The sequence below is a fragment of the Rhinolophus sinicus genome, chromosome 4, assembly GCF_057876585.1.
Source record: "Rhinolophus sinicus isolate RSI-liver-muscle chromosome 4, RSI-T2T, whole genome shotgun sequence".
Taxonomy (NCBI): domain Eukaryota; kingdom Metazoa; phylum Chordata; class Mammalia; order Chiroptera; family Rhinolophidae; genus Rhinolophus; species Rhinolophus sinicus.
In genome coordinates this window covers 78,808,052-78,835,441 of record NC_142504.1, presented here as the reverse complement: position 1 = coordinate 78,835,441, position 27,390 = coordinate 78,808,052, and the positions used below count along the sequence as shown (strand labels likewise).

The following is a 27,390-nucleotide window of genomic DNA, read 5'->3' as shown; positions in this document are numbered from 1 at the left end:
GAGAGTAATTTGGCTAATCCAAATCAAGTTATTAGAATATGCAACCATTTGACAAAGAAATTCCATTTCTAGGAATTTTTTCTAAGAAAGTAACCAGAGATAATATATAAAACTCGGCATACAATGATTTTTTCATAGCTGTTTATAACCGTGAAAAATGAAAAAACTTAAAAACTGGAAACAAGTGGGAACTAGTTAGTATATTATGATACACCAGAAGACAGAATATGACATAGCCATAAAAATTTAAGCCATAGAGTAATATTTATTGACATGGGAAAATGTTAACAATATATTTCTATATGAAATATCAAGATACAAAACAGTATATACAGTTTAATACCATTTTTATGGGAAGAAAAATAGCATATGTACAAAATCATGCATAGGAAAAAAATAGAAGGATGTACATACCAAATGTCACTAATGGTTATATTCAGATAGTGAAATTAGAGGTGATTATACAATTTTCCCAATAAATTTCACCTTCTCAACAAACAGTATCTGCTTCATGCTATTCTTTCTTGGTTGTGATTAGTTTGATATAGCTCTCTTCAAATAGGCTCTGTTTCATGATATATACCTCCAAATCATACTGCTATTCCCATTTAAAAAGTAGATGCTACTTGCTCTTATATTCTGGCATATGGAGAATATTTTTAACTAATACAATATACTATAAAATATGCCACAGCATAGATCTGGCTATAGAAAATTATTATTTGGAAAAGTTGAAAATCCTCTAGTTGAGATAAATTTTAAAGAGAAAAAAGATATTATCACTAGTTAGGGTCCATAATGGTAGAGTGTGAAATAACTCAATTTTCAGAATTGGAGATTTTTAGATCTCTGTTTACTAACTTACTGGACATAGGAGATTAAGATTTTTAGTCGGGAAAATGTGGTTAATAATTTTGTAGAAAGAAGCAATAATAAGATTGTTTTTAAAGAAAGGAAAATGAAATCCCAGATATAAAGGTTTTCCATAAAGACCTAAATAAATATTAGATAAAACAGCAAGAAAGAAATTCAAAGTTGCTGGTGCAGACAAATTAACTCACATTTATTTTTCTGCAGCACCAAAGTCTTACTGTTTTATATCTTCTATCACAGGTCTGATATGCCAAAATTGTGAAATTATTTTAATTAATGGTTTTTAACTTCACTTATTTTAAGTTAACACATAGGACATACTTAATTTTTCATGGAATCTGAAGTAAGTGTTCTAAATACATGTCATCCTCTGATGACTTGGTAACTGGTAACATTAAACACACAACAAATATCATTTAGATTTTATTTCTCAGAATCCATCCTAGGGTAAAGCTATTTACTAGATTCTTATTAAAAATAGCAAGAAACAAATAGCAAGTAAGGATGTTTTTTAAAGGTAAAACATCAGAGAACAGAAAAAAAACAAAACATGTCTGTGTCCACTTTGCTCTGATGCTTCCCATGCTCCCACACCATCCCAAGTTGCCTCCTAATTTTTGTTCCCTCTCTTTGGAAGGGAATATTAGGCAAATCTGTGGTAATTAAAGTTTAATAATTATAATCAATCTGAAAGGGAATGGTTAATGACTTGTTACATCTCAAAGTCAGATTTATTGTCTAGATGCCTAGAGATAAACCATACAACTTGAGGATGAAAGAAGGAACATAAAACACTGATGAAAAGGAAGATTTGACAAGAATAGGGGGAAAGAGAGATTTTTCTTTGTTTTTCCAATCAGAGCATTTGTTCCTTCTCTCCACAAAGTAATGGAATTGAGAAAGATGGCTGGAGCACAGGTGGGACACGTGCACCACATTTCCATAACAACACAACGTATCCTTGCCCTTCACCATTGTCATTCTGCCACTTCTATCCCATTCTATAAATGTCCTTAACCACAGCATAGCTTCTTGTGCAGTTCTAACTCCTCAATGAAGATCACAAGAAAGGAACTTCTAGGTTGTCAAAAGAAGTGAGAATATTACACCAACACATTTCAGGGGTGGGAGAAGACTACTGACACTCCACATTTATAGCTTCACATTACAAGAATTAAACAAAAAAGGTAGAGGCTAGAAAATCACTTTCTGAAATTTCACAATCACCAATGTGCGACAGAAATTGAGGCATAACACTTATGTGATCAAATGTTAGATGAATTACTTCAGCACATAACTGCAGATGGATACTCCTGGATTTTCACTTAATCAATCCATTACTCAATGATGAACACTATAAAATGAAAGGTGACATACTTATGAACTAAAATCACAAGAAGAAACTCTCTAAGATCAATCTTCGGTGAGCTCCTGTTTTAATAAGCCATAAAAAGCAGTAAAAGGCAATATTCATTTAACAAAATGAGAATCCTGATGACAAGAAATCAAGTATTTATATTCCTCCAGAGACATATCTTCCTCACCTAACAAAGGCACTTGACATGTACTGAAATGGACAGTTAATTCAGGTACTGCCCTGGGCAACTGTTACCTTCCAAAAATTAGGTGAAGTGGTGATTAAGTTCAAATCAATCCTTCTGAATCTGCCTTGAAACACACATGAATATATCACAAGTTCTCTATTTTTAGCAGATGATATAACCAAAGAAGAAAAGATAATGTTGGTGTCCACGATGAATTGGCTGACTTGAGCAGTCTAGGATTCCCTCTCTGCACAATATATTCTTTAATGACTGTGGAATTTGTATATAATTATAGGCAAATTAACCTTTCATATAGTTTCAGGTATTAATGTTCACTCCTCTTCTTGTCCTTTCTTACTTTTTTATTCTTTCCCAAAGCCTTAGATGATTCCTCCTGAAAAAGACAAAAATCAATGTAGTATCTTTTCATTTGTATGAAGATACTTAGCTTAGGAACCTTAAATCTAATCACATAGAACATAACAGAGAAAGTATAATTACTTCCATATTTATCATCTTCCTGTTTTATAGGGCATTTTCACTTAAAATCTATTTAAATATTTACAAAACAATCAAGGATAATCAAGGAAAACACTCATTTATCTAACAGATTTATGCATGAATAATTGCAATATTTAATCTATTATCCACTTTCCAAAGTAAGGCAGCAGGGTTTAAATACAATAGATATGAACATACTTACAAAATATGAAATAAAGAGAAACCCTTAAAGTATAAAGGAAGAAGGCATCTAAAGACATGCCAGGCGAAAGAGGAGATGCTTTGATACTAACAAAATGTTAGAATTTTATAGATGTCTAAAGAACATCTAATTCGCTGTAGTTATTAGCTGCAACCTCTCTGAGCCTCAATTTTAGGGAGTGTAATTAGTCTTGAAGGTTTTTATAAAACTCTATGAGTCTATGAAATTAAGGTTTGAAGAGACGAAGTTATCTACCCAAGGTCGCACAACTGGCCAGTCACATGGTTTTGACTAGAACGTAAGTCTCCAGTTTCCTAGTCCAAAGGTTGTTCTAATGCACCCCACAAATTCTGACTCATTCTTAATTTTGCTTTTTTTTTGTTTTTTAATTTCACAGGCAATGGTGAGAAACTCTTAGACATAACATCAATAACCACTTACCGGTGAATTTGTGTAGTTCTTCTCCACTAGTATGTTTCTGGCACAGTTGTTGATATGTTTGAAGCGATCTGGTCCTAGCAGAATCCCTCCATACCAGCGTGATACTACCACCATGACATTTCTCACATTCAAAATCTGTTATTTTCAGAGGCATAATTAGATATATATATAGACATGTACAAATGTGACTTTTAAAGGAGAGTGAAATAACCCATATACAAAACTGCACACAAAATTTCCCCAACTTTAACGGCAGAACCACACGCGTGAGCAGAGTGAGATTACTAACAATTCAGGGGAAGAACGTTATGAGAAGGGAATTTGGAAAACAAACACTGTGTTCCACAGTGTCCTCAAATTCCAAACTTTGGGGCAACCAGGCAGAGTGAAGGGGGAGATCATGCAGATAGGGTTCCAGTTCTTGGTGACTTCAACCAGAAAAGCTGTTTAGACAGCCTTTTACTCCTGGACAAAACAACCACACACCCTACTTCTGAACAAACTAGTAGAGCGAACTGGGACTGCATGGGTAATCGCTGATGCCTACCAGTAAGGTCTTCCTCAGTTTGATATTTGTCAAATGCTGCCCTTAAGGTGAAGCCCACCAGTCTACAGGCCTGACCCACACACAGAGTTCCTATCAAGGGAATGGCCTGGTTAGAAAACAAACCTCCACATACAATAGCAGAAGAAACTATAGCAACTACCTTAGGAAATAAAAAACAATCCATTCTTAAAACTAATGGACAATCAATGATCACCAGACAGATGAAGAAAATCCAGCAGCATGAAAGAGAAAGGACAAGATAAACAAACTAAAATGAACCAGGCAAAATTTGAGAGAACATCTTAAAAAAAACCAAAAAACAAAAAAACCACCTCTAATTAGTATATTCAGAGAAATTTTAGAACATATTGCATCTATAAAACCAGAACAGCACACCATGAAAAAGGAAAAAGAAAACAAAAAGAACTCTTTGACAATTAAATACATGGTTGCTAAAAAAATTTTTTTAATTCAATAGAAATTTTGGAAGACAGTCAAGAAAATGTCTCAGAACATAAGGCAATGAAATGACAACTTAATAAAAAAGAAACATTCTGGATCTATCCAGAAGGTCCAATACCCAACTAACAGGAATTTCACAAAGACAGAATACAGAAAATAAAGGGGAAGAAATTATCAAAAACCAAAAAGCAGTTTTTCCAGAGTTGAAGACAACCTTCTATTGTCTATGACTGAAAGAGCTTGAAAGCACAACACTTATTAACCCTTTGTTTTCTATCCCATATCCAATGGTTAAAATTTTCTCTCAGTCAGAGTTAAAAAATTAACTACTAATTCAACCAAATATATCGTATGTTACATGGTCTACCTGATTTACTTATTCCTAAATCAAGCTCTGTTTTGTTGAGAAATTTTCTGGCTCATAGAAGAGAATTAACAGGGTTTAAGTTACACTTACCTCCATGAGATGGAGAAGACGCCCACCAGCGGCTGTTTCCCCATCATCTTCACAATCCTGTAAGAAGGTCTGTTTATCCTCACAATATATTCTAGAAATACATATAACAGTGTTACACCTTGAAATCTCAAAATGTTATAATAAAAGTTACTTCTTTATACTTATTGCAATCAATTTACTTCCAAAATCAGCACATTTGTTTTAAAAAAAAAAAATCCTTCTTGAACTACATGTTAAGATATATTTTCACTGATAACTTACTATCCAGTATGTTTCACTTTTTATATTTGGGAAAGCTAGGAATCAAGGTGTCTCCTTCAAATCAGAAACACTGCAATTATGGGAAGGTGAGTTTACCCATCTGAAACTTCCCTCACTTAATTTAACCTTAAAGCTATGAGGTTATGTAAAGTACTCACTGAAAAACATTTATTGAGAATATACCATATAGAATAGGCATTGTGAAATGATATAAAAGAAATAAGTGGTGTACTCATGTCTTCAAAGACCCTAAGATCTGGTGAAAGAGAGAAAAGTATATAAAAAAGATGGAGGTGACGAAACCAACAAAAGTTAATATTTTATATATTTTTCACATCTTATTCTAGCCATCAAGTATTTTTCTACCTTCCCCATTTTGAGTTAAGATTTATAAGATTTCTTTTTCTCTATAATTTACCGCTGGAGAGTTATTAATATCAGAAATAAATCATGGTACTTTTACCCATTCAAATTATCTGGAAAGTTAGCATTTGTAATAATAACGTAGGGCTTTGTAGTAGAATAAGCTTGACAAATAAGTGCGAGTATAAAAAGAAAATAGTACCAGTTAAGGTATGCCATCTAGTGGATTGCTAAGGCCCCTACAAGTGGTACCATCCAGGACTAGGCAAATGTAGCAAAAATATCTCTCTGGCTATGGCCATAAAAAGCCAGATACTACTTTATCTATACACCTAAATCAATTATGTTAATTTTATTATAGCAATCATATTCATTCATTCATTCATTCATTCGTCTTTCCATCCACTGTCCATCTATCCATTCATTCACTCAATAAATACAAAGGGTGCCAGAAAAATGTATACACATTTTAAGAAAGGAAAAAAACTATTAAAATTGTAATAGTCAACATATACCAATAACGAAAGATGAATACAAGTCACGTTTCCGTTCTACAATTACAAGAGGTGCTCAAAGTGGTTATCATCAGCGTCTAGACACTTCTGCTTATGGTGAACTACTGCTTGAGCAATGTTGACCAAAGTGTCCACTTGTACACATTTTGGGTTTTGGCACCCTTGGTATTTACTGCCCACCTACTATGACCAGGCTGTATTATTATTTAGAGTTGATTTTGTTCGAAGAAAAGAAAGTTAGTACTATTAAACAAAATTTTATATGGCAAATTTAAGGCAAAAAGGAATCAGCGACTGGTTTATATTAGGCTTGTAATTATAATTTAACACCATAATTTTATGAAACAAATGAAGAAAATTTGTCTATATAAATCAGTACTGTTAGGTTTTTAAAAAAATGAAACACCATGGACATTTTCACTAACTCTTTCCTTGTAGAAAGATAATGATGTGGCATCAGGCAGCTGTGTGTACCAGTAGCCTGAAGATGCCCCACAACTCCAAAGGGGGAACATAACCCCAGAACCAGGAAGTAACCTTAAAAGGACCCTAAACATTCAAAATACACAACACAAAGTCCATGTACCAAATAAAGGTCATTTATTTTACTCCCAATGGAGTCCTTCAGGCCTCAGCTTTGTGCCTTTTTAGTCTTATCAGACAATATAATTCTGACAAGTTTCTCTCTTTTATTCCCAAGTATCAATAATGTAAGGTGGAGGGGACTGCTACATGTAATCACGTTGACATTTGTGAGAAGTGACAGGTGATCACCCATTAATATGCAAAAGCAACAAAAACACAAGAACTTAAGACCCAAAAATCTGCGGCCTGAAATAGACTATCCAGCATATTATTTAATTTTTTGATAACTTAGAATCAGAATTATGCACAGCAATTGTTGAAGGTGCAGCCTCACAGCCATGTAGGAATAAAATAGAGATAAATGAAATTAGATTATCAAATTCAGCTCTACCACTTGACAATTGTGTTATCTTGAAAAAGTGAACCTATCTACAGCGGCAGAGTTGCTGAAATAATCAGAATTAACTTTTATAAAGTGCTCAGCACAAAATAGGCACTCAATAAACACATGGGATGAATGAATGTAACTATTAATACTTTTACAGCATAGTCTAAACACTGAGAGCAAGCACAATCTAATTCCTCATTTTTATACTGATGATCTAACTCATAAGAAAACATCAAATTTCTGTCAAGTGCTACTCTGGAATTATATAACAAATAGTGTTTCTAAGTTTTGGCACTTAAAAGGATGTGACTTAATAATATTAAAAACTCATGTACCCAAAGTGATGGATTTTTTTGAGTTCAAATAGCCTAGATTTTACAAATAGTCACAATCACATTTTAAATTGGCACCAAATCCCTATGTCTATATTCTGATTTATTTCCATCCTAAACTATGTTCTTTACGTCTGTACTAATCTGCATATTTATACCATTCATCTCTTTACTAACAAATCAGCAAAGATTTGTATGACACTGTAGTACTCAAAATGAAAGAAGCACCCTGAATTCATTGTTAATGGGAGCATAAATTGGTTTAAAAGAAAAACTCTGAAAAAAATTTGGCAATATGTATCAGGAGTTTCAAAAATGTTCATACTTTTTGATAATTAATACTTCTAGGAATCTATTCTATCTTCCTATTTAATTATACTCCCATTTCATTTCAAAAAAAAATCTGAAGCAACCAGAACCGATCCCAAGGAAACAGTCTAAAATGTAAACAAAGATGTTCATGGGACTATCCTTTACAATAGTGAAAAATATGAAAAACTGAAACAAAAACGGAAATGGTTAAACAAATTGTAGTTTGGAGCCTCAAACAAATATTATAGAGCCATTAAAATAATGTTTATAAATGCAATTATAACAATATGGGAAAATGATTTTGTTAAATTAAGAAAAAATAGGACATACTAGGGTAGAGCATTGAAAAGATAAACTTTGCATAGAAAAGACAAAATATATCAAAATATTATCGGTTACATTTAATGGTAGAAATACGGCTAATTTTCCATCTGACTTTTCTTTTCTGCAGTTTCCAAATATGCTACACATGATTATTACTTTCATAATGGAAAAAACACATAATAGTTATTTTTTAAAATCATGCATGTTTCTTCTGTTTTTTTATAAACTGCACATTCCTAAAATTGTGATGATCACTCACCGGTACGCATAAATGTTGTGGGTGGCACTAGCTATTTTCTTATTCTCATACAATTTGGCAAGAACCATTTTCACCTTAAAAACAGCAGTAATATAAATAAATTAATGTATACTTTTTATTTGCTTTGTAAATAAATACTAGAAAAATATCTTAAAGCATATTTATATAAATACTATGGTATTGCATCGGCTATTTAAAGAATCTTCTATACTTTGAAAAAGCCACTTCCAAAGTTTCCTCCTCATTTTAGAGGCAGAAACTGGTGCTCTCAATTGGAATAAAAATGCCGGACCTCGTATTTTTGAACACCAATTATCAACAAATATTTGAGCACTACGTCTAGGATGCTTGAACATGAAAATTTTTTCCCCATGTAGAGAATTTTAAATGTAAATATGAGAATCCCTAAAAACGAACTCTGAAAATTTACCAAATTTATGTATCCAGTGTGATAGGTACACAGTAATGGTATGTTCCAAATGTTATGAAACCAACTCTCTCCGGGAGTCACATAAGGTTCACAGAGGAGGAAGCATTAGTCACATCTTGAAAGATAAGTAGCAATTTTCTGCATCAAAAGGGAAGAGGGATGTGGGGCAGGAAGAAGCCATTTCATTCAGAGGAAACAACATGTGCAGATGCATCAGATTTAGCAAACAAAAATAAAGGATGTTCCGTTAAGTTGGAATTTCAGATAAACCACAAATAACCTTATTATAAGTATGTCACATGTAATAATGTTTATCTGAAATTCCAATTTAACTAGGTATCCTGTATTTCATCTGGCAATCCTATCAGAGACATAAAAGAGAAAGGTTCAGGAAGTGGCCAACAGTTTTATGGAACTGTAACTTAGAGTATGCATGAGAAGATGATAGAAGATACTTCCTGAATGATAAAGCTCAGGTCAGATCACAAATGACTTTGTACAGTAAGTTTAGATTTTTCCTTAATGACAATGGAAATCATCAGATTGTGTGGGGGTGGGGGCGTGGGGGGAGTGACACATGGTCAGATCTTTTAGAAAGGTAATTGGCAAAGAGTGTAGAAGAAATATTACAGGTAGGGACGACTGAGTTGAAATCAAGGAGACGAATTTGGATCAGAAATTGTGCAACATTATGTTTATCATTTTTTTAACCTTTTGGATTCTCAGATTCCTGATCAATAAAATAGACATTGACCGCTAAGAGTTATTTCAGCTCTCACAAATCATGATCCTTCAAGTCTAAGTGTGACTATAATTAGAAACAGAAAGAGGATCCAGGATGAACAGATTCAGAATAGAGTATCTAGGGAGGAGCTTGGCAACAAGATTATGAGCAAGGGCCATGGGCAAAATCAGGTTCCAGAGAGAAAAGCCCAGAAGCCTACACCAAAAGCTGTTATTCTGACCACAAATCAATGCAGAAAAACACTTGCTCTTCCAGAGGCTAAAAGAGAGTGAAAGGGGAGCCTGGTACAAAGAACTGTATCCCTATAGGTCAAGTCTTTAGAAGAGTTTAGAAAGTAGAGGAGCTGTAGAGACCAAAGGAAAGAGACTAATGCTTAAAACCTATGCTAAATTAATGAAACTTTATTTTTCGTTAATTTAACTTTATAGGTAGTGTTGAAATTGCCTCTTACATCAATAAAGTTTAAATAGGGCTAGATTGTAGCACCAAGGAAGAAGAAAATGATTCTGCCGAAAAAAAGAGTGAAAAAGACAAAGACCTAGAAATACAGTTTTTCAATGAAAAGTTTCCCATTTGATATTCTTGGGTGAGAATCAGATCGCCAAAGATCAGGAAGCAGTAAGGAAAAGAAATTCAGGTCAGTCCCCTTAATTTGGCAACAATGGAACGGACTGGTTTTCTACAATGCCCATGCAATAGGACAAATAATTCTTTTTAACAAGTCATAATTTTCTACAGCACCACCACAATGAGTTTTTCCTGTTTGAAAATCCATTAAAAGGTTAAGCCCCAATCAGAGTTTAGATACAATTTTGAAAGCTGTGACAAACAGAAACAAAACAAATCTTCCATGATTCAGAATAATTTAGGGGCAGGTAAATCAACAAATATTTTTTATCTTACATGAAAATTAAACTATTAACAATAATAAGGATATTACTGCAAAACCACTTGCTTGAATTACTTTGGTAAAAACATCAAAGTGAGCTGGACTTAGTAACTTTACCTGTTTGGGACAAACTACTGGAGCCAAGTGTGCCTGAAAAGTACTTCTTCGGTCTGTAATAGGAATGCCATGATCAATCGGAGGTAATTCTTCTATTTCTATAAATTTAAAGAATTACATTACTTTTATTTTTAAAATTCAAATATTCAAATAATAAAAAATTGGCAATGGTGTGAGCAGGGGTGAGGGGGAGAAGAAAAGAAATGTAAATTATATGGAAATCAATGCAAATAGCCATTAATAGTTATTTATTAAAATTAAATTATAATTTTAACTAAAATATTTCAAAATATATTGTATATAACATAAATCTACTTGACTTATAAATGATTTTCACCTGCCAAGATCACCCAGTGGAAGTGGTGGGTTGGTACTCAAATCTTGGACTGCTGCAGTAGTATAAGGTGGTACAGTATCTAATTTTTAAGAGTAAAGGGGTCCTGAGACCAAAAAAATTGACAGCTGTTAATATACCATAATTTATTTATCCATTCTACTGTTGATAGACTTCTGGGTTTGGAAACTTATGATTTTATTTTGTATAGCTATAATATAATGTCTTCTGCTAATAAAACTGTTCCTACTTCATAGGATTGAATTAAATATATTAATAATACATCGAGGTGGTATTCTATAAGGTATCATGATTTCCACTTATTCTGCCTCTTAAACAAGTCTAAGAACCACTAATTTACCCTTAATTCTGTTGAGAAACTTACCAACCATTCTAGCTGCTGTACCTGACTCATTTAAGATGAAAAGTTATTTAGGACAAAAGAATTACAATTTTTCCTATTTCTATTCACTAATCCGTTGAATCTTACCAAGTCAGCTTACCTTACAATTGATGAAATACTTCAACTAAGACATGTAAAAACATTTCTGGAGGGCTTTAAATAACTTTCCCAAAATCACTTCACTGCTTTGTAGCAGGACCAGGAAAAGAAACCAGGTGTAGCAGGATGTTTTACTTTGCCCCTGATAGTGCCTCTTCTTGAATGGATTGTGACCACTGTACAAGTACATTTCTAAGGTCAATATGAACTGGGTGTTATTTATTATGACTGTGATTTTCACTTTTTTAAAGGTGGATCCTGTTTCCCGAAAGAAATCTTATGCCAAATCCACAAAGACATAAATGACTAAAATGGGAGCTACTTAGAGTGAAGCTGGACTAGGAGTCCTGGATCCTCTCCCCCACGCTTCCATTTCCTCTTCATCCCCTTCCACTAGTCCTGAGACACAATGTAAGAACTTTAAACCTTCATAACACTGTTTAAAAGCTGCTGTATAATGGATAGGAGTTCAAAGAGAATGAATGTTCCCTCTGATCTATCATGTTTTTATAAGAGACTGAAGGAAACTAGTATCATTCAAAATTTTAAAATACTAAAATGGAACATACTTTTCAAACTTTCTGGAACATATCATTCAAAATTTTAAAATTAAAGTGGAACATACTTTCTGATAGAAACACAGAGCTGATTCATTACATCAAACTTTCATAAGTTGAATACCACTTGACTATGGAACAAATTTGCATAAGCAAAAACTAAAATCTTAAAGGCATTTTACTAGCTTAATTCAGTGGTTGTACTTCAATTACTTATTTTGTGAGCATAAACAAAAATTTAACTCTGAGACATAAGAAGACATCTGAGGATTTCAAAATAGAAATATAAAAACACGATGTGAATTGAAAACATTAACACAACTTTTCTTGTTTTCAATTTCACCAACTACTAATTCAAAACTCTAGAAAGTAGAAAAAATAAAAATAAAAGTAAGTTTCTACTTCTTGCCTCACCAGGATGGACCAAGCAAACACCAGAATGACCAGCAGTCAGGGGGCAAAAAACCCTCAAGTCTCTGCAACTTAGTAACTATTTCCTAACATGTAGAAGTTTACTAAATTTCTAAACCATTTCTAAAACAATTCATAATACTACAATTCACTTTCCTCAAAGGAAATTAGTAAAACTATACCTGTTCGATTTTTACTGATATCAAAATGTAATGCTTTGACTGGATTTTCTGGTTGACAGGCTAAAATAATATCCTCGTCACATTCAACATCTTCCTCTTCAGTTTTCTTCTTTATGTCTGGGCCTATGTGGATATGAGACATTGTGTGAGTGATCTACAAAGACAACAAGAAATTACACTTAACCAATCATTGGTATTGGTCTCTAAACATCATTTTTCAATAGAAGGAACCAGGCTTCTATGAGAAGTGGTTGATTCCATAGTTGGAGCAAGAAAAATGCAAGATGAGCCTGGAATATTTTGTGATTCCAGAGAGTAAAACAAGTGTTCAAAAAAAGATGGGAGCTCATCAAAAGAACACAGGAGCCTAACCTGAAGGAGCTCCTAAAGGGCAAACCTGAAACAATTTGAGCAAAATAATGACAATATGAAATTTTAACCCACGGAACAAAATAATATACATGAGTTCATACTGGTATAAATAATCAAATAAATAAATGGGAGAAAGAAACATCTCTTCTTCACAACAGAATTCTAATTAAATTAAATGTAGAGGGAAAGAAGGAAATGCGAATCACCATTAGGCAAACACCTAAATATTGTAATAAATAATGTAAACAAGACATACTAATGGATACTAAAATTAGTGAGTGAACCTTTAAGGTGGAATAGAGTATTAGCATAGTCTCAAAGTATCTCCCCCCAAGATACTTATGAACTGCAAAGGAAAAGACAGTAACTGTGATGGTTAATTTCATTTGTCAATTTGGCTAGGCCACAGTATCCAGATGTTTGGTCAAGCACTATTCTAGATGTTTCTGTAAAGGTATTTCTCGGATAGAATTCACATTTAAATCAACTGACTTTAAGTAAAGCTGATTGCCTTCCACAATGTGAGCTTCATCCAGTTAAGGTCTTTATATAAAAAAAAAGGACTGATTTCCCCAGAGGAAGAAGGACTCCTGTCAGCAGACAGCCTTCAGACTTGAGCTGCAATGCAACATCAATTCTTCCCTAGGTCTTCAGCCTGCCAGCCTACCTTGCAGATGTTGGACTTGCCATCTCCACCATCTCAAGCCAATTCCTTAAAATAAATTCATTGCTCCCTCTCTCCACCCCCTTCCTCCTCCTCCTCCTCCTCCTTCTCTCTCTCTCTCTCTTTCTCTCTCTCTCTCCCTCCCTCCCTCCCTCCCTCCCTCCCTCCCTCCCTCCCTCCCTCCCTCCCTCCTCTCTCTCCTCTCTCTCTCTCCCTCCTCTCTCTCTTCTCTTTCCCTCTCTCTCCCTCCCCACATCTATTGGTTCTGTTTCTCTGGAGAACCTTGACTAAAACAGTGACTTTGCAGTGGAGACATCTGGCAGATACCACCTTAACCAAGTGATCAAAGTAAACATAACCAATAATAAAGCATACTAGTATCATGTGCTCCTTGACATAATGCACTGTGAAGGACACAATATCATTTTTGTGGTATTCTTGCCAAAATGCCTAATCTTACTCCAATCATGAGAAAACAACAGCCAAACCCAAACTGAGGGACAGTCTATAAAAACAGTCGATCAGTTCTCTTCCAAAGTGTCCAGTCATAAAATGTCACAAAAGTCAAAGAAAGACTGAGTAACTGTTTATAGACTAGAAGAGAGTCAGGAGAAATAACAACTAAATGCAACATAGAATCCTGGACAGCATCCTATAAGAGCAAAAAGGACACTAGTGAAAAATAAGTGAAATTTGAAGAAGCTCTTTAAAGTTGTACCAATGTTATTTTCCTATTCTTCATAATTATACTATGGTTATGTAAGATGTTACTAAGGAAAGCAAGGTGAGAGATATGAGAGCTCTATATTCTATTTTTGCAACTGTTTTGTAGTCTAAAATTAGTTCAGAATTTTTAAACATTGTAAATAGTTGTATACAATTATTTCAAAATTTCTATTGTAGAAAAAATGAAATAATAAAGAATAAATTTCTACTGAAGATTAACAATAAAATCAAAATAATTACTTGTCAAGTAGGTGCCTTACAGAGGATACTAATTCTCATGAGATGTCCTGACCACTAGCTTGTACCTTTATTAGTTCTATGGATTTACTAAGCCTTCCATTTAATATGAAGTTTACAAAAACAATTTTTGATTAAGAAAAAATTCCAAACAAAATTTCTAAAAATTACATATTGTAAATTTTACAAAAATCAGTAAGTAAAATTTGAAGAGTGGCTAAACTAAATTATGGCTATAAGGAAGAAAGGGAAAATATCATTTTTAAGATCAATAATTTTTAAAACTTCCTAAGAGCTGAGTGATCTCAAACTTTTTTGAGTCCTGTATTTTACTGGTATACATTCCATTTTTGCAATTATCCGACACTCTAGAATAGCGGATTGGCAAAAATCAATTTTTTTTTTCATTTACAGTTGACATTCAATACAATTTTGTTTTGAGACCACTTTTCTCATAGATGCCCTGAAATGCTGCAAAATCAGAACATGGGTTATAAAACCTTAAGGAAAATACTTAAAGAAAATTGTCACATGAACAGAATATCTTCATTTATCTCTTTGATTTTAATGGAAGCAGTAAAAATATTTGCTTCTATAGAAAAATAGTAAAATTATCTGAAAAAAATATATACTATCAACTATATGTATACTGATTCTGCTAAGGGAGTCCTAAATAATTGGTTCCCTGTAAATAACCTTCAAAAACATTAGTAGATAAACTATCGGGTTTTGTTTTTTTTAATCCCTCTTTTTCCAAATTGAAAACCATTCTATCAATAATAACAATACAACTCAATTTGGAAATAAAATCAGGTTAAATAGTTATTTCCCTCTCTAAAAGGCCTTTGTGGTAACTGGAACAAAGACTAGCAAAGTAAATAGGAAACATCAGAAATTTGCATGTTGTCATATACTTAATGATTCAATAAAATAATAATAGAACAAAATAATAATTTTCAAATGTCCTGAAATTAGATAGTGGTGATGGTTGTACAACTTTGGAATATACTAAAACCACTAAATCATACATTTATAAAGGCTAAAGAATTATGGTATGTGAATTATATCTTAATTTTAAAAAATCAATTTTCAAAGTCAATTTTTATGTTAAATTTCAGTCAGTGTGGTTTTTAAAGTTCTTTTTCTATAAATACGATACTCATTTGAAGCTAATGTCTAACTTATATATTCTAATAATTCATAAAGAATGCTACATGGTTCATAATACCTTAACAATAATCAAAGAAAGCAAAGATTTTTTTGACCTAAATTCTATAACTATAAAATTCTATTTCTATAAGACTATAATATGAAACCAGAGGCTAAACTGTATACAAAGAAATAACCAAAATTACATGAGTAAATGAACTTTCCACAGCAATACATATTTTCATTAAAAATTTCAATTAGAATATCAATGTGAAAATGTGATTACTGTAAGTTAAAAGAGCACTGATAATATTTTTCAATCCTACCTGGTTCTGTCATCTGAGATTTCTGTATTAGAACATCTCTTATTTTCTCCACCCAGAGGTAAAGAATACTTTCACCAATATTCTCTCTAAACAAAATTCAGGGGAAAAATATTTGTTATTTTAAAAAGTTTCCTTCTCAAATTCAAGAAAATACAACATATTTTCAACCTGAGACATTATATGCAATCTAGCCATGTCTTTTAAAAAAGAATTTATAAAATTTATAAAAACATGAGATTTACTAACATTCGTGGATGAGTATTTAACATAGATTGTTTATATAAACATTAAAAATTCCAACTGGCTCCAAAATTAACATTGCTTACTTAAAATGAGCAGAAGAGCTATAGCAAAAGAAGGGAAAGAAAATTTCTGAACTTGAACTAGATGAATTAGATAGCTATAAATGTGATTTAGTTTTTCAGTGGATATAATTTCACTAATTGATGTCCGATCATTGCTTGGGTTCCTAAGTTTTTGAACAATTTCAAACCACTTACTTGATATAGTTATTATTTGGTATACTTATTTCAACCAAGAAGAATTCAAAGCATTTGAGGAACTCCCTCAGAGAGCTTACTTGCTTTACAAGACTTAAAAGACAATCAATGCAACAACTTTATATTCATAGTTTGTTTTTGACAAAATATTCTATTGCCCAGATTGATACATTTGGTTTCCAAATAACATCTGGTTGCCTCAGATAATTAAATCTATCTCAAAGGATCATTGAGAAAAAGAACGTATCATGGTTCATGTCCACAGAATTATGTTAAATAATGGCAACAGCAATGAAATAAAGGCCCAAGTGTTTACTCTTCAGGGAATGACACTAATTTTCGATAAGTTTTAGTATGTATATTTACAGAAATCACCACACTATTTCCTAACAACACCTTACCTCCCTCTAAAAGTTTCCCTTGAAACCATTATCTTTATCATCACTCATCAGCACCCAGCAAAGGAAACTTTCAAAACATGCAAACAGAAGAAAACAAAACTGTTTTCAAATAATTCGGTACCCTCAAATCTTCCCCATGTCACCCGTCCAGTAACTCCTTAGCACTAAAACAATCCTCTGTGTTTTTGGTAACCTGTCTTTTTAGGGGGAGCAAGAAGAATCAATTAGAAAGGTTTATAAAAATTAAGGATGTTGGTTGACTTTCTTTTAAACAATTCCCACTCCCATTCTCTCCTCAATAAAACTTAGTTAGAGAGGCAGAAAAAGGTAAAAAGTATTGAGTATATACTAAGCCTAAAGTCCATTATGTGCATCAACACATTTAATACTCATAACTGTCAAATAAATAGGTATTATTTCCCCATTGTACAAATGAGAAAACAGACCTAGAGAGATCAGTTAATTTGTGTAAGACAGTCTTTTAAGTGTTAAGAAGCCCACAGCCAGATGGAATGCAGACTTACTACTCCAAAGCTCAGGTCTGCCCACAGCAGTTAGCTCTCCTATCAAGCAGGGGCGCCCTCAGGCAAGTAAGCCACTTGAACTCTGAGTTTCAGTTTCCTCATCTATATAAAACAGATTTAGAGCATCTTGTCTTACCTTACAAAATAGTTTCTTTTGAAGTGAACCTATCTTCATTCACTCAACAAATCTTTCAGGGTCTATAAACCAAGCACTACATGCAGCCCTGGGGGTATGGTTAGTTAATGAGAAAACTGGGTCCCTTATCTCAGTGTTTATAATTGTCCTTACAAACGGATGGTTTTGCAGGCAACTCTCTCCATCTCCAAATCTCATTCTATTGAATTCTCCATATCATCATCATTACCAAAATTAGTAATACTAATATCTAGTGTTTACTGAACACCTACTATATAGATGACAGGCAGAAACTGCTTTGTTAACTCATCCTTACAACCAACCACTCTTTGAGACAGGCAAATCATCCCTCTGCAAATATATGTTCACATTCAGATTTTGTTGCTGGTTAGGGGGGTGGGGGGTGGGATACCTTGGAAGAATTTTAACAGTATTTCCAAATAATAAAGAAAAAACTAAACCTTAACTCCAAATCTCCTCTCCTTTGGCCCATGGCTTCCTGCGAAAGAATATAGAACAGCACTCAGCATCGTTTACTAAATGCTTCCTTCTTCCCTGGCACTTAACTAGACTTAGTAAAATCCAGTGTAGAAAGTTGTAGTGGGTGTAAAAGGTTTCCTGAAGAAAATGAAAACTATTCTTTCCTTCGGACTCCAAAATTCTATCACTGATGGTGGGATTTTTTAAAAATGTGTTGTTGGGCCGGCCCGGTGGCTCAGGCGATTGGAGCTCTGTGCTCCTTACTCCGAAGGCTGCCGGTTCGATTCCCACATGGGCCAGTAGGCTCTCAACCACAATGTTGCCGATTCAACTCCTCAAGTCCCGCAAGGGATGGTGGGGTCTGCCCCCTGCAACTAAGATTGAACACGGCACCTTGAGCTGAGCTGCCGTAGAGCTCCTGGATGGCTCAGTTGGTTGGAATGCGTCCTCTCAACCACAAGGTTGCCGGTTCGACTCCCGCAAGGAATGGTGGGCAGCGCCCCCTGCAACTAGCAACCGCAACTGTACCTGGAGCTGAGCTGTGTCCTCCCCAACTAAGATTGAGAGGACAACTTGAAGCTGAACGGCACCCTCCACAACTAAGATTAAAAGAACAAAAACTTGACTTGGAAAAAAGTCCTGGAAGTACACACTGTTCCCCAATAAAATCCTGTTCCCCTTCCCCAATAAAATCTTAAAAAAAAAAAAAAAAAACGTGTTGTTATTACTGCTGTATTTGTATCTTCTGTTGTGGAAATAATTTGTTCTTATCTTTTAACTATCCACTAGGATTTGGTCGTTTTCAAACTTTTGCCATAGCTGTAATGAAACCGCTCGCAGAATCAAAAATAAATTAAAACAGACAAAATCTGGGAGTCCTCTTTCTTGTACCCCGCCTCCCTTCCCCCAACAATTCTGGAGAAAGTCAGGTAATTCCTAAGGACTCTGGTGCAAAATCTGAGAGCTACTTATTATAAAGCGAAATGCCAAGCTTTTATTTATGAAGTTCAATTATGGTAAAGTAGCTAAATATAAAAAGTTTGGAATAAAATTTGTTTCAAATTGAATAAAAGACCGAACTGGATTAAAAACTGATATTTTAGTTGAGATATTTTGTGAATAACTAAAATATACTATCCATTCTAGAATGATCAAAACAAGGTCAAGCTACTTTTGACTCTACTTTTACTTGTAGCTTTAATTTTTCTATCTTTAATTTTCCATTATTTATTGATTTAAGGGTAAAGCTACTCACTAAAATGCACTATGCTGTGTGACCTTAGACAAATCACTCCATCTCTGAATTTTCGTTCTCATTTTCAAAATGACAAAATTAGATGATACGATTCTTAGTAAGAACAAAAATGAGAGCTGTTATTATATAGTGCTGAAGTACATTACATGAATTATGTCACTGAATCCTCACAATGATATTACTCTGTTATCCTCATTTTACATATAAGAAAATAGACTCCAAGAGGTCACACTATTTCAAAAACTGACTCCAGAGGCCTAAGACAAAAACCTCAGCTTGACTAAACTTCAGACGGGCACAACTTCTGACTCTAGGCCCTGACCTCCCTTTTCTTAGAGTATTTGCTCTAGAAAACTTGTCATTATAAACTTTTTGCTCCTTTGGGATATACAGACTCCTTTTAAGAAGACTCGTCAGTTTTACAGCCTAGGAGTGTCTTTCTCAAGGACCTGCGAGCCACCCTTTTGAAACGTGATCATGAAGGGAGACAGTATTTCCCAGCCTCTGACGGAGAGTAGGAGCCTAACTTCAGATGAGCAACAGTTAGCAAACACAGATGGCCTAATCACAGAGAAACACATTGCAAACTCAGGAAATAAAAATGTGCCGGACATATCTCATTGATCAACCTCCCCCGAACACCCTCCAGTACTTTTCTACTAGCACATCCCAGCCCTTAAAAATTCTCCTGCCTTTGTTTCAGGAAGTTGAGTTCAAACTGAGTTCTGCCTCTCTCCCCTATTACAAGTCTTGAATAGTCTTCTTTGCTTGTTTAACTTTGGTGCAATTTCTGCTTTGACAAGCCTCACTTTCCAACTTTCAAATCTAAAACTCCGCAATACATGAAAATATGAAGAGCTGTGGGAAATTAATCATTGGATTTTAAATTAAATATTGTTGACAGGGGCCATCATAAGTTCACTACTACAAAAAAAAATTCTAATCCCTTTCATTTTCTCTTAAACATCACCAATTTGTATAATGTTCTAAGTATCTTTAAATCTGTTATTGATCTTTGGTTTTCTTAAAATAATTATTTTCAAATATTCAAAATATCCACATAAAAAATATTTAAAAATAAGAGATAAGCAAATTAATCTACAGTTAATCACTAAATCCTAGTTTTATTCTTAAATATTTCTTTAACTGACCATTCTTCACCCACATTCTTCTTGGCTTAATAAAGGCCTCCATCATCTCCCTCCTGAGTTACAGACTGCTCTGCTCTTCCTATGGTGTCCCTTCCTACAAACTCTTCACAGCCCATCCTCTACATTGCTATACAAATCTGATTAATTCACCACCACCCACTGCCCACCTAAATGGCCTAGAGCCTACAAGATAATGCCCAACCCCCTTATCCCAGTTTACAGGTTCTTTCTTCTTATACGTACCTCAATTTATACCTGGTATCTTATACTACTTGCTGAACTCTGAAGATGCTTCAGACCTACATGATTTTACTCATGCAGTTTCCCCTTTGATCACCTGGCAAACGCTATGCTCAAAGGTCACCTTCCCAATGGAACCCTCCTTTACAGCCTCACCCACATGCCCAGAGATAATCTGTTCCTAAAACCTCTAAAAAATGCTACTATAGCACTTGGTTCAAATCTGGCAGTAATTATGTCACTATACTGTATTGATATCTTAATTTTTAAATTTCAAACTCCTAACAGAATGCCAGCATATAGGAGATACTCAATAAATGTTTATGGAAAAACTGTTGGTTTTCTGACTTCTTACCTCCCTACATAAGAGGAAACAAACTATAACATCTTACTTAGGGAAAAATCCAATTTAGCATTCAAAATGATGCTAAATAAATATGAAAATCTCAATAGTTACAATATTTAGAACACAGTGAAATTATAAACATTGAGAACTTTATTCATACATTTATCTCATGTTTAATTTTCCAAAACCAGTAATATTTTTCACTTGCTGCCCTCTGCTGGAATTTTATGGAAAACTATGATTAAAAGTTGTCACATAAACCTTAAAAACAATGGGTATTTCTATTTAGACCACATGTGTGAAAATACTACCATTGGACTTGGGTTATTCAAGTCCTTTACTAAGAAAGGAGACAGTATGAACCATATTCTATCTTTAGAACAAACTGCTTTGTAATTTCCGATCCTTCCTAATTCTTAAATAGCTCAACTGAACTAGTCAGAGAGAATAGTTGTGTCCTATGGAAGTGTATCTTTCAGTAAAGGAGGAGGCAGGAATTTGGAGAGAAAAAAGACAGATGGGAAGCCACTTCAGAGTGCATGACACTGTGCATAGGTAAGAGAAAAATTTAACTAATGAATATGATTAACGTGATGGAAGCCAAGTGTGGGAAGTTGTTTGAGAAAGAGGAAGTATTCAACCCCCCAATTTACTGAGGTTAAGTAAGAACTGAAAAATGTCCAGAAGAAATACAGTTACTAACTACGTCACTGGTGAACAAATTTTCAATATTTTTATCTTATTCTACTTAAAGGGGGGAGATAAACTGGTAAAAAAGCATAAGAAAGAATTACACAAAGCAGTTTGTTGGGGGCACAAAAATAGGAGTGGCCAGTAAGGTTAGGGACAGGTATCACAAAACATTTGAGTAAATAAATAATACTGATATGCTGCGGATGATGGAAACACTAAATGGCGGCATCTCCTATTGGTATGTCTAGTTCTCGGTTATTTCAGGAGTCAAGTATAAAGCTGGAGACTCAAGAAGACTACACTTCCTCTAGGAAGGAACAAAAGAATCAAACCATTTTTAAATTAAATATAGTATTTTTGGGGAAAAAAGTAACCTGGCCTAGATCCCAGAAATACAAAGGGGGTACTCTCACTATACCAAATAGGTGGCCACTTAGAACACACAAGACAATCCTTACCAATTCATGGATTACTGTAAAGCTGATATTCCAAAACATTATTTGTCTTACTAAATTAATATCTCATTAAAAGGTGATTTTTTAAATCACCTGTCACTTACACAAGTCAGTCATATCTTCTCTGGACTACTGCATTAGGCTCCTAACTGATGTCCTACATCTATATTCTTGTTCCCTTCCTATCAATCTCCACACAGAAACAGAATGGTGTTTTCAAAGCGAAAATCTTATCACGGCATCACACCACTTAAACCCTTCTCTGCTTCCCATGGGTATTAGGATAAAGACAAAAATCTTTAACGTGGCCTACAGGACTATGTATGACTTCCCTGCAGACCTCGCCAGGTCATTTTCTCACTAGACACCCTTCTCTTTCCTCCTCTCTCTTCCCACTTCATACCATTACTCTGTGTCTTTAAATGTGCCAAGCTCCTTGACACAGAGGCTTTGTACACGTTGTGGCCTTTCACTGGAGTTATCTTCACCTAAGTAATTCTGCTCTTAAGTCAAACAAGGCACCTCTTACCTCCTAAACTAGGCCAGGTCTTGTTTTAAACTCAATTAGTACTACACATTAATATCCTTCTTTTTATAGAATTTATCACAGCTGTAGTTTTACATAAATTTTTACGATGTTATTAAGTAATACATCTCCTACTGGCAAATTCTAAATGCCATGAAAACAGGAACCATTTCTGTTTTTGCTAACTATATGTATCCAGGAACTAGTACGATGCATGGCATATAGTATTTGTTGAATGAATGGAACAGTGAATAATATAGTATAGCAATAGACTCTAAGTCTTATGGCCTAAGACAAGAAAATTACCATCAAAAGTATACCATCGTTTAATAAATAATTATATTTACAATTCTGCTATTACCAGTTTCATTCAACATAGTCTGTGAAAATATCAAGACAAGAGTAGTATCTCTGGATTTACTTTCACAAGCTGGTTAAGTGTTTTTTATAGTTACTAGTTCTATATATTACTACATGTTTGTATCTAAGCAGAAGTCATATAAATGTATATCTAAAATTATATTATTTAACCAATCTTTCAAGGACTCTTCAAGTGCATCCTTTTGTTAATGGAAAAGCAGCTTAACAAAAAGTTTGGGAAAGGCCCTAACGTATCACAGTATCAAAAAAGCCCACAATAGAACCACTAATAGAATTTTTTAAATCACCTGTCACTTACATATATATTTCCTCAAGGCTATTCGATAAATCCGCACGTTCTTGCCCTGTAAGCCAAGGAGCACTAAGATTAAATAAAACACAATAAAGATTATTTGAGGATTCTGTTTATATCTCAAACAGAAATTAGTGACTAAATCACAAGTTGGTCTTATTTAACTTTTAAAAATCATCTATTTTCATTAAAACGTTATCTTATATCATAAATCTATACAGTTCCAAAATGCTTTCGTTGGCATTAACTCATTTAGTCCTCCCAGGAAAATATGATGAAGCTAACACCAATATTATTCAATTAAAATATCATTTAAAAAACAGGGGTGAGTTCATAGGATATCATAAAACTGTCCAAGTTTACGTAAGTGGCAAAACAGGTTCCAGAATCTGAATTTCCAGATTCACAGCATTTGCCACACTCTCAGGAAGTACCATTTTTTTCTAACTGGTATCTCCAAAACAGCTCTAACAAATAAGTTAGTTGCCACATAATTGTTAAAAAAATATTAACTTTTTCTGTGAAATGCATTTATGTTTACAACCATTTTATAATTACATCTATTGTTTTCAACAAATAAAAATTTTAAAATTACAGAACCATTATTAATGGCAAATTTTACTTCTGTGGTTTTAAAACATACTAAAAATTCCACTGGAAAGTAAAAATTTTAGTAATTGAGATTCAATGCAATTCTGTTCATGGAGGTTTATACATCTTAGTAGGTCAAGTAGGCAAGGCTGATCAAAGGTTAAGTGCAATCAACAGGTCATGACTCATTAAGATTAAACTTAGGCTGCTGAGAAAATAGTTCCTCAACATTAAGGGGAAGGAAGAAACACGAGAAGCACCATGGGTAAAATTCTTGGAAGGCAGGGGGTCTTAGGCAGAGGCATGTCAAGGAACTGTGGTTAGACCTGTGGCAGAACCAGGTTAGGAGAAACTCTACAGACCAGGGTTTCTAGATTACTAGATTGTCTAGGGAGGAAGATTACCTTCTTCACTTCAAAAGACAATTCTGTAGCTATTTTACCCTATAAACCCTGTGATTCTCTTTTATACTAAGTGGCATTCTTCAATGTGTTTATATATAATTTAATTTTTAATTTAAACGCTCTATAGAAAGTCCAAAGGCATTAACTTCTACACACATTGTAACTTCTATATATATTGTTTGCTATATTTTATAGCAACATAATGTACAGTATAAACAATTATTGAAAAATTTGACATTTTTATAAAAATGTAAATGTGGAAATAGAGCTTACTTCAGTTGATAGATAGGTGGAGCTGTACCTGGGTATTCATTTGGTAGCATCACCTACAAAGCAGTTTAAAAACAAATCTGTTTACACTTCACGGCTCAAAAATAACAGTATTTATAAAGCTAGTCACTGGACAAATTTCTAACTTGCCAAACTAAAAAACAAAACCATTGTTTTGTTAAATCTTGGGAGAGAATTCCCTCCTATTTATGTTTCTACCTTAAATATTTTGCGAATTACAATACCAATTTTTTAAGGAGCTTATTACTTGCAGAGAAAGTATAAAAGCAATGAAAGTAAAAAAAAAAAAAAAAAAAAAAAAAGGTGGGAGGACAAAGATGAAAGAAAAGAAAAACTGAATAGGGGCATTATACCCTAACCCTAAATAAACAGAGAGGCATTGTAACATGTTACAGGGATTTTTCTGAAGAAATACTAAAAAACAATATTATTAAATACATTATCAGCTAACACTTAAGTAGAAAACCATACAGATTTCTTTTCAAAACAGTATTATTAAAGACAAATACTGATAAAAACTCAATTTGTCATCTCTTACGCTGTAAGTATAGGCAGTCATCAAAGAATAAGCATTAAAATAGAGAGCCATATCAATCTTCTCATTTTTTATCTTAACCACAATTAATTTCCAATTAATAAAGAAATGAGTATCTACTCTATGAATTATCTAAATTACTAACCTATTCTTCCTCTTAAATGTTAGCTATCTTCCCAGGTTTAGAGTCTCTATTAAAAGGACAGGATAATGAAAGGAAATGAAACTCAACTCTGTCAATGGTACATGAAGATTTCAATAATTAAAATAACTAGGATAGGAAAGATTGACACTAACAATTAAAGCGTGACTTGAGAATGAGCTGAGGTTTAATTACCCATACGTTTAGATAATCTATTGTTAATGAAAGCCAACAAAAAGACAATTTAGAAAAAGCCACACAAGAATAGTTATTAGAGAAATACAATAGTTAACCATACAAAGTCAACGTTGTAACTAGTAAATGGCCACAAAGAAAGGGGAAAAAAATACCTGCAAGCAAAGTGTCCATTTGGGGTCATCTATATCGTCGCTAATTCTAATACAAAATATTTTGGCACAGTCATCGATGACACACCATTCCTCGCCATATATAGCTGCCATTGCTTCAATTTCCTCATTCTGAAAGAAGTTGATGGGGGGAAAAAAGTCAACGCATGTACATACCCTAAAAAACTGAGTTTTCCTTACTCCTTTATAAGGCATTTGTCTGTAACATTACTAGCCTAAATGAAGGATCCCTGAATGAACACTGCCAAACCTTCTTAGCAGCAGGTCACCATGTTGTACTCTGGGTGGTTGCCAGACACCATTGCAATGACGGGAACCAGCCTTGCTACACTACACACACGGTGCTTTGGGCCACTGCTGAGCCAAAATATGTATGCACCCCCCTGTCCTGTAGTGAGATCCACAAGTGAAAGGATAAATGTATCTTCTCCACCTTTTCATTTTTAACAGGTAACCCCACCCTCACTCCCCAGTAGCGTTGTTACTTACTAGCCCTATAGTCCTACTGGGTATCACCTTCGTTGGTTTTTGTTTTGGATTTGGGCACGAGGATGGGTGATTGGCTTGGGTTTTTGGAAATCAAACATTTCTGAAATTATTCTTTTGGGGTTAAAAAAAGAAAAAGAATCGGACCTAAAGGTGAAATGGGAAGCAAAGCATGCATTCAACTTGTTATCTCATTTTGTAGTCACAACCCAGTAGGAAAGCTTTAAGGGCGCCCACGTGAGCCACGCACAGGGGAAAGCTCAATACCAAGAGGAGTAAGAATCAGTGGGTCCTCGAAGAACTCCAGGATCTGTATTAGTATTGCCCGTTTTGCAAAGGCAGAAACCGGGGCTCCTAAGTGGCTTGTCCAAGGTGACCCGGCGGAGACTGCGCGAGGAGCAGAACCCGGGTTTCTGCCTCCGGCCCGGAGCTGCGCAGTCACGTGCTGATGGTTTGACGATGACACCATCCGAGGCAGGCCCAGCCCGCCGAGGCCCGGGGGAGGCCGGCATGAGAGTGCTCGGCCGAGAAAAAGCACCGAGAAAATGGAACGCGGTAGAGCATACGGCACGGCTAGCGGCCCGGGCGGTGCAGGTGGGACCTGGGGCGCCCCCGAGTGGAGGGCCCCTCGGCGGAGGAGGCCCGGGGCGGCGGGGCGAGGCCTAGCCGACCCTGGAGGTCGGCACCCCGCCGGGGCCTCACCTGCCTCTGGTCGCTCCCTGCGTCCCCCTCAGCCATGTGGCCCTGGGAGCTGTCGGGCGGCCACTGACTGCTCAAGTCCGAAGCGCCGGGGCGGGGCGCTGCGGCGACAAGCGAAGCGCAGGCTGCGGCGCGGCCCGACCCGGAACCGCAACCCCTGCTGCGCCGCGCAGCCCGCATCTGCTTCCGGGTTGCGGGCCAGGTGGCGTGAGGGGTTCCCGGGGCTTCCTCCCCTGGCCTGGCGCCAGCCGTACTCCTCCCCCTTGGCCGCGCCTCGAGGAAGCTGTACTGCCTGTGAGGCGGCCGGAGACCTCGGCTCACTCACCTGGCAAATCGCTGGGGCGGGGGGCTTCTTCTCGCCCGTTGTGGCCTCGGGACCGTCGGAACCCCCAGGAGACGCTTGGGGAGTCGGGTTTACAGCCACTTCCCAGGAAGAGATTCGGCCGCAGTCCACAGCCCCAGGCTCGTCTTGACACCTCAAGGCCGG

The 27,390-nt window shown here is 35.2% G+C and overlaps 1 protein-coding gene across 5 annotated transcripts; it reads right to left on the bottom strand.

The window, feature by feature from the left end:
• Positions 1–245: 245 nt before the first annotated feature.
• Positions 246–27,062, bottom strand: IMPACT (impact RWD domain protein). Of its 5 annotated transcripts, none has more exons than XM_019741241.3 (11): positions 26,907–27,062; positions 25,701–25,829; positions 24,656–24,708; positions 23,394–23,456; positions 16,008–16,093; positions 12,534–12,656; positions 10,548–10,645; positions 8,367–8,440; positions 5,028–5,118; positions 3,562–3,696; positions 246–2,811 (listed from the first exon to the last, which is right to left on the bottom strand). In XM_019741241.3, the coding sequence occupies exons 1-11, from the start codon at positions 26,940–26,942 to the stop codon at positions 2,743–2,745; spliced, it is 957 nt and encodes a 318-aa protein (XP_019596800.2). In that variant the 5' UTR covers positions 26,943–27,062; the 3' UTR covers positions 246–2,742. The 5 variants fall into 5 exon arrangements, 4 of the variants coding, with proteins under 4 accessions (XP_019596800.2, XP_019596799.3, XP_019596802.1 ...); XM_019741240.3 differs by having other exon boundaries at positions 26,455–27,039; XM_019741243.3 differs by having other exon boundaries at positions 26,472–27,037.
• Between the last annotated feature and the right edge of the window lie 328 nt (positions 27,063–27,390).